Raw genomic sequence first — 9,021 nt, forward strand, 5'->3', positions numbered from 1 at the left:
CATTTGTAATCCCTTCAATTTATAACAGCTTTCCCTTTTAACAAAATGTGATTGGATGTTTGAAGGTAACACATTTTTATAAGCTTTATATGTAACCTACAGGATATGATATTCAACCAACTCATAACATTTGAATAATTTTAATTGATGAAACAATATATTAGATGGGTGATAGTAATGCTTTCTGAATTTCTGCAGAAGCTTCATGAAACGCTTCACAAAACTCATTTAGGAAGTTCAAACTTAGTATTAAGTCAGGAAACTTCAACCTAATTCATCAGTTTGTCAAAAAGAAGCTCTGCTGAGCGGCGATGTGTTATCCTGGAAGCCCCGCCTCCATCCTGAGCGACAGCTGTTTGATCCAAACGTCAGTCCTGATGAAGATTCACGGCTCTCAGCTTCAGACTGAGACACCTGGAAGGCATCAGGCTGAAGATGCTCCTCGGCCATGGAAACCATCCCCTGAAAGGACAGATGTGTCCAGATGACTTACAGAGGCTGACCTCAGGAGAAGCAGAAGAAAAACACGAGAAAATAAAAGTGTTTTTGTCTCTAAATGCCAAAGTGTCTGTGGAGCGTGAAGCTGAAAGGGTTAAACTGATGGATGAGCTGCCACACACATGCTGAAGGTCAAAGTTCACCTCTGAGCTGAAGTTCTTAAGATGTTTCTCAATCCGTTCCTGCGACAAATCCACTCAGCTACRCCCAGGAATGTGGATTATTTGTGGCGGCCATCTTGTTTCATCACGTTTCCTTTTAGCAGCTTGAGTAGTTGGTGGATTTATACTCCAGATGTGCCGAACTTTATTTTGAAGTCTTTTTGTTCTAAAAAGTCGTTCTGCGTACGTTCACCTGAACTGTTGTCTCGGTGACGCTCCACGTAATGTGCCACTGGACAGAATATAGTGGGCGTGTTTTAGCAGAAAAGCTGATGCTGTTAGCAAATACAGCCATTTTTATATATGTGCCAGTAAAACATATAACCATTGATATTTATGACTGGAGTGGGCGTGGCTAGCGCGTTGCGCTACATTAACGTGCACACACTGGAGCTCTGTTCTGCGTTGAGGAGCCTGAACAAAATGAATGCAGGTTAATGGACTGTGAGGCGTCATCCTGATAAACTCTTGTGAATTTCTTATTTCTTGTTTAATTTTTACAAAGCTGAGGAATGTGTGAATTTTATAGTTACGGATATTTAAAATAACTAATTCAAATGACTAAAACAGTGGCTTAAAGTAAGTATTTTTCATTTCACAGGTGGTTTTTCCTATAAATTATGAGTTCTGACCAGCCGGATATTCATACAGATATTTATTAATCAGAACTGAGTCTCAGATATTTAAAATAATAAAATTAATATTTCAAGTATGTGTGTGTATACTTGATGGATGAATTTAAACATATATTAATATACACATGTATATAGTGCTATATGTATGTGTGTTTGTGTTTAACAAATATTTCTTACAACTATAGAAGTTTTTGCTGTAGACTACAATAATTTTAACATCAGTAAAAACAAATGGAAAAAGAACAAATTATTTCAGGTCACAAAGTATTGTTTAATGACTTTATTTTTATCACAAATAATTATTCTTCAGTTTCATAATGATGCAGGCTGTATCTGAAGCTGACCCACAGCATGTTTTCTTTCTCCCTTTTCTCTGGAAATGTTGAAAAACACAAATACTGGATGTAGAAAATATCTGAATACACCAGCCTGTCTGACAAGATGAATATTTTGTTTATGATGCTCAATCATTACATTACATTACTGTCTGTCATTAGTGAGTCTACATTGATTTGATTTGATTTATTGATTTAACAGGAAAAGATTACTAAAAATCAAGCCTGACTCAGCATAATTGCTGTTTTACAGCAGGTTCCTGTTCTGCAGCACATAAACACTCAGAATTACAGCATCACAATCACATCATTATACACCATAGACACAAAGACAAACAAGCATACCAAATTTCAGGAAGGCAGCATTTGCAAAATAGGACGTCTAAATATGAGCACAACAAAAAGTGTCCAGCAGATGGCAGACAAGATTCTTCTTAAAGGGCTGTAGTTTTGAAATGGACTTTATGTTTTGAGGAATGTCATTCCATGCTTTAGTATAAACATAGAAGAAAGACCTCTGGCCGTAACAGTTTTTAAAAGTTGGTAATATCAGTTGTCCTTTTGTAACATATCTAGTTGAATGACCACTTCCAGAATTTGATTTGGGCAACAATGCACAGAGAGTTCCATAATTGGCACCTTGGAAGATCTGAAAATATAAATTAATACCACTATACAAAACATAATTCTGAAAAGTCATGATAATTTCTGAATTAGTATGTATCTAACTAGTCAACAATCCAATAAAGTCCATATTTTACATGTTTAATACCAGTAAATAATATATTTGACAACAGACAAAATCGATTCTAAAGGCTAAACATGAACATTGAAGCTGTTTAATGTTAGCTTACAGATTTTATGATTAATTAAAACAATACATTTTGGTTAAATTTGTGTGGTATTTACCYGTGAAACATAACGCTTTTAGCTCTTGTAAACGTGTTGTAACAATCTATGTAGTTTATAAAAAAGTATTTGTACCATTTGTACGTTTTATAAAGCGTTTTCTTTGCACCGCGCTACGTTCTGCTCAGTGATTTCAATGGTTAGCGTTAGCATTAGCTCAATGCATAAAACCCCCCTTGTGAAGCACGCCCAGGTCACGTGATGCCCAATCAAATATGCATTAGGTTTTTGTGCTTAGAGGACAGCTCCACCAAGTGGTGCGATGCTTGCTGTCATTTCATGAGTAAAATAATCAACATGCATTATGGGAAATGTAGTTTATGGTCAATTCTGGCTGCAGCTTATTTTAAGACCGTAATAAAGCTCTTGCGGGCCATATAAAATGCTGTCGCGAGCCATATTTGGCCCGTGTACCTTGAGTTTAACACATAAGGCTTAAGGATGCTGTCTGTTTGAAACGGCTTTTTCTTTGGAGCTCCTTTATAAAAAATGCTTTCTTCCTCATTTAACAGAAATACCTACTCTCCCTCCTTTTAAATCCTTCATCATCACCTGCAAATTAAAGTAGTGGGCGGGGCTAACAGGTGTCCTGGCTGTAGTTTGTCTGGCAGTAACGAGAACAGATGTTGAGTGTCGTGGAGTGTGTATCAGCTCCTCAGACTGAAGCAGGTGATCTGAGTGAAACAATGAAGCTGAAATAAAAGAAAAACACGTCCTTCAGTTGTGATCTTTGCCCAAGAGAGCTTTAAACTGTATTTATTTATTTTTTATCTGCTCTCTGCTGAGGAATTTTGTTGACATGAAGTCTTTAAAAGGTTCTGTAATCATGGAAAAAGTGAGTCACTTTTCATTTTCTTTCTGCCTACTTGAAAGGTATTTTAAACGGCCTGTTGAAATAAACGGAGGGTATTTTAAGGTTGTTTGGACTGTGAGGAATTTGAGAATCAGCACGAATAAAGGAGGCGAATGTTTCATGATAATCATGAATGGTTTTCTCTTTTTGTTTCTTGCAGGGCGAAGTATTTCAGAGGGAAGAAGCTGAACGGAGAATATGAGATCCGAGTGGAGCAGGTAGAGCTAATTTAATGTTTCTTGTAGGCATGGGACGGTATGAAATTATGACGGTATTATGATTACAGCTCTAAAAATTTAGTTTTTAAATTTTTATTTAAAAACAAAAAAGAAAATAACTTTTCTATTATCATATTCAACTGTAATTGTCTTTGGAAGCTGTTTTTAGATCTCAGAGGTGTTATGCTGAAATTTTATTTACCTGTGTGCATCTGTACTTTGATTTTTAGCACCTAATGCAATTATGTTATCCTGATAAAATTTACATCTAATAGGAGAACTGCTTTTCTGTTGCTTTATTATTTAAGACATCAGTGTATACTGCACAAGTCTTTTTATTGAAATAATGTAGCACGTTGGAGATTTTTATTGTGTTTTAAATGACAAAGGGGTTTTGATGTAAAGATTATATAATTATATGCACACAGAAACAAGAAATCACAACWATGAATGGGGAGGGGTTGCAGGGGGAAAGTCTGCAGCGGCACAGACCAGAGGAAAAATAAACAAAAAACGCTTTCCGTACGGTATGACAAAGTTTTAGTRGTTTTGAAACCATGACTTTTTCATATCACGGTGTACCTTGAAACYRGTATTCGGCGCATGCCTAGTTTCATGAGATATTTTGCTAACAGAYACTCAGGCTTGACTCCATAAGTTAATGCTAAAGTTTGGAGTTTGTTTCGGGGATGATCTCAACTACTGTCGTACCAAATTTCAGCTCATTATTATTAAATCTTGACCAGCTGAACTGAAGCTGCCASCTTGTGTTTATGGAACCAGAGTCTGCTCACTGTCAGGCTTTAAGCCCCGCCCACTCTCCTGCACACAGTCAATACTTTGACATCAACCATGAAAAAACAACTGAACRTGCTGAGAAAAATGACTGAGCGTACAGCAGCAAGATGAGAACTACTTGAATTAAAGAGTTAACTCCTGAAAAACTGATTTYTTTTCTAACAAGGACCATTTGTTTACGCAGAGTGGGCTGCATCTGAAAGTTGTACTGAAACATGTACAGCTTCAACTTTTGGGCTCCCAAACAGAGTCTAATATCTAGTGGTTTATCAGACCACCGTAATCATACACAGTGGTCATCTATGGTGGAACAGAACTAAAATTGTTCCATATTTCCTCCGGTAAGATGATAATTGTGTTTTCGTCTCACCCAGACACGAGGCTGGTTAACAACCACGTGTCAAACTCAAGGATTGTGGGCAAAATGTGGCTCGCCACTGCACTTTATGTGGCCTGTGAGAGCTTCAAAGACGTGTTAATGCATGAAAATAAACTGCTTTAAAAACAGCATTGAGCAYTAACTACATCTCCCATAATGCATGTTGATTATTTTGCTTGTAGAATGACATCTCACCACTAGGCGGCGCTGCACAGGGTTCAAAAGTAGCTGGAGAAATTTGCTGTGTAAAATCTCTATGAGAACACAAATTTCTCTGCATTTTTGCTGACTACTATTGCTGCGGCCTAGTTGTAGTGGGAAGTGGGAGTTTCCCACTTATAAAGGCGTAAATTTAAACTGGAACACCTCTCTAGTGGGAATTCCCTGTGGGAAAGTGGGAGAGTTTAGAATTCAAGATGGCAGCTACTCGCTACACATCGTGAGTAAAACTATTACTTGTACTTTTAATAGTATTTTTGTTTTATTTATTGCATTTACTCAGTGGTGCACGTAGTACCAGGTAGAGCTCAGTTAATATTTGTTCGTGGGAATCAGACTCAACGAGACGAGAAACGTGATGTTCAGTCATTAGTTGCGTTTCCATTGCGAATGTGCGCAAAACTTTGTTGACATTCTGTTAATGTTGAAAAAACACAGTTTCACAACTGCAGTGTTTCCATTAAGTAAGAAATGTTATTAAAGTCACGTGAATTCGTTTGTTCTCATGATAAGTCATTACAAACATGGCRGCGATGGATGTAAACACATAGCATGTTGCTACCACGACACTAGCGCTCATCATCAGAGGAGACATCGGCGTCTTTTATCGAGGCTTTCCAGAGACAAGTCCCTACTTGGGAGCGGCTACGTATGCTGTGTTTTTGGGAAATTGTTGTCGGTGAGTTTACTATTTTATACTACTTCTGTGATATTACTACTACTTCTACTTTCTGTTATCTTCTTCGTCATCGTCTTTTTCACCAGTAGAAACAGCCGGTTGTTGATCACGTGACTCCCGTGATAAAAGAAGTGTTTCCATTGCAATTTTGTGAAAAACAACAATTTCGATACGGCCGAAAAACCATCTCATCCTAGCGCAAAAACATTTTGTCGAAAAATATAATTTTTTCTAAATTGACGTGTTTCCTTTCAGCAAATTTATTTTCGAAATTCTAATTTGTGCATTTTCATGGTCAATGGAAACGCAGCTACAGTTGAGACTAAAGGGGTCTCTAAAGGCAGGGGTGGGTTTATGGGAGAAGGAATTAAATAAAACTGTGCCGGTGGTTTTTACAGCCCATTAGCTCAGCTGTGGTCCTCTGTCTGATGTAGGGGGCGGAGCTTGGGACCTTTCTGTGAAATCTAAGATCTTTTTAATCTCGTAACGCCGTAGTTATTAAACCCAACTAAGACTGGACAGATTTAATTAGGCCTTGTAAGCTCCAGTCCTCACCAAGCTGACCCATTTAGATCTCGATGGACTCTGGACTCCTGAATCCTCTGAACTGGACAAGTGGATCAAAACTCACTGGCTCAGTTTTTGTCAGCTGTTTGTGGACTCTGCTGCTCTTTAGACYGACTGGAACCTGATCACATTATTAGGACTGTTCCAGAGTCGGATCAAACAGGTCGGCCCTGCAGCCGTTTGGTTTTTGCTGTCAGTCCTGTCGATGTGAGGTTGGCTCTCTGAAGTGGTCTAAAACCACCAAAGCTCTTCTCTCCTGCCATATAAGGGTCCGTCTGTACAACTGATACTGATCTTTAAGAACTGTAGATTCACTAAAAACCCTCTGTGTGGAACAGCCTGACATTAAACTTTCACTGAGAAACAACTTTCAWATCTAATACTTTTATTCACAACTAAATATCAGAAACAAATAAAATGTTCTGAAACTTATTGACAGCATTATGGTTTTAAAAAAGGGACAACAAAAGCAGCAGAAAACAGCTGGAGGAGTGTTTAGCACTTTATTAGATTAATTGGTGAAAAGGGTCAGAAAGAGGACAAAAAGAGCTTTTTAGAAGTAAASAGTTTTGTTTACAGCTGCTCCTATCGTTCTGACCGAGACAAGGAAAAGAGGTTTTATAACAGAACAGCACTGTAAAATATTGATTTTAAACTTGCGTCTGCAGCCACCACTGTGTTAGCATGTTAGCTGCTGATTCATGTTAGCTGCTGATTCATGTTAGCTGCTGATTCATGTTAGCTGCTAACTTGTCTGTTTTTATAGAATTAGGTTGTTGTAAAATGCTCATTTATTTAGTAGTGATCATTAAGTTTCTGGTARTTTAATATGAACGTCATTTAGACTTTTTAGGCTGCCTTAGTGTTGTATGTTTGTTGTTGTTAGCCGCTAATGCTAGCATCCTAACATAAAACTATCAGAACAAACACTCACCCTGGTCAAGACTAAAYTATAATCCTCGTAAAGCTGTTTGGTAACGAGGTTGTGGACCGACCCGCTGACAGAAAGCTTACACCTCCAGACATTTATCAGCTTTAATCTGCTGTTTGGTTCAGTGAAACTGAAAATGGATCTAAATACGAACGATACGACTCTCAAYAAAAACGTTTTACTTCCTGTCCTCCAATCCGAACCATGTGACCCAGCTCTTTGGATTATTTTTGGAAACCACAAATGCCTCACCGGCTTCTGCAGGAAAGGGACCAATCCATTTGTTACTGTTCAACAGCCTGCCTCTCTGATGGGATAGGGGTGCATTAGAGAACAGACCTTTCCAAGCAAGCCTGTTCTAGCTCCAGTCTTTTCCCACCTCCAGTTTATGCTTTTATTAATGTAATTTATTATTTACTGCATGTTATTTTGTTGTACAAATAAAATTATTGTCTAGGACGACTTCATTAATGCAGGAAAATATCGACCGGTTTAAGAACATCTGCTCCTCTTTCAGCTGCTTGTTTAATCCAAAATTACAAGATTTGTCTTGATCGGTTTCTTTCTCTGGTTTAACTAAAGGTTGAGCAGGTAAAATGTTTCAAACAGCAGAAATACTCTGAGGACTGAAGTTCTGGTTCAGTTTGAAAGAAGCAGCACAGGAGGTGGTTCTGTCAGGGTTTAGGTCCTGGTGTTCTGGTCTCCACATCTGCTCAGCAGCTGTCTCCATGCTGTCCTCATGCAGCTGGTTGGTTGGTGTTTACCTGAGCCTTCAGTCCTCTGGGGCAGAACGGACTCGGAACACATCATTTAGTTTCTGACCTGCAGGTTATTTTRTTTTAAACCTGCCCTCGTGCTCGTCGTTCCTTTCAGCATCTGTTTTAAATCTGAACGTTTAGAGCCTCGCTGGATTTAAAGTTTCAGCTCAGGTGGAGGTGATTAAGAGCTCCAATAAACCAGTTTGTTCAGCGCAGTAGATAGTTTGAATTAGAGTAAAACAATGAGCGCGCCGAGCAGCGGGAGTGGATGAGGCCGGCGAACGTCAGAACCTGGATGTGTGGAAAAACAAGCTGAATAAAGAGGATTTATGGAGTTCAGTTGGAGTCCCAGCTGAACTCCCGTCACACGCCCAGCTGCCAACACTCGGCTCTCACTGGCAGCTCTTCAGAAAGCCGCTCCTAATTCAGCCTGGATGCAGGTCAACAGATGAGAAGAATCAGGTCCCATGTATCACTTCCTGTTTTCTTTTCCCAGGGCAGGRCCAGCTTCTGAATGTGTTGCCCTGATGGTAACCATGGTGCTGGGAAAACCCTGCAGGTCCTGGCTTCTGGGCCCGAGCCCTGCAGCCAACAGCTTCAAACAGGCCCTGATCACAAACAAGTTGTGTCAAAATAAATCAAAACTACATCGACAACTCTCAAATAGATCAAAACTACATCGACAAATCTCAGATAAAAACTACATCAACAACTCTCAAATAGATCAAAACTACATCGACAAATCTCAAATCAAAACTACATCGACAAATCTCAAATAAATCAAAACTACATCGACAAATCTCAAATAGATCAAAACTACATCGACAAATCTCAAATAGATCAAAACTACATCGACAAATCTCAAATAGATCAAAACTACATCACCAAATCTCAAATCAAAACTACATTTACAACTCTCAAATAAATCAAAACTACATCGACAAATCTCAAATAGATCAAAACTACATAGACAAATCTCAAATAAATCAAAACTACATTTACAAATCTCAAATAGATCAAAACTACATCGACAAATCTCAAATCAAAACTACATCGACAAATCTCAAATCAAAACTACATC

General features: G+C 38.5%; 1 protein-coding gene across 2 annotated transcripts in view; it reads left to right on the forward strand.

Moving 5' to 3' along the window:
* Positions 1-9,021, forward strand: part of syn3 (synapsin III) — a gene marked incomplete in the record, with an annotated part of 109,044 nt that overhangs the window by 17,457 nt on the left and 82,566 nt on the right. For both annotated transcript variants that reach the window (XM_014025199.1, XM_014025200.1), the window contains 1 exon segment: positions 3,552-3,609. In XM_014025199.1, the coding sequence (XP_013880653.1) occupies positions 3,552-3,609 (58 nt within the window).

This window comes from Austrofundulus limnaeus, unplaced genomic scaffold, assembly GCF_001266775.1.
Source record: "Austrofundulus limnaeus strain Quisiro unplaced genomic scaffold, Austrofundulus_limnaeus-1.0 Scaffold461, whole genome shotgun sequence".
Taxonomy (NCBI): Eukaryota; Metazoa; Chordata; class Actinopteri; order Cyprinodontiformes; family Rivulidae; genus Austrofundulus; species Austrofundulus limnaeus.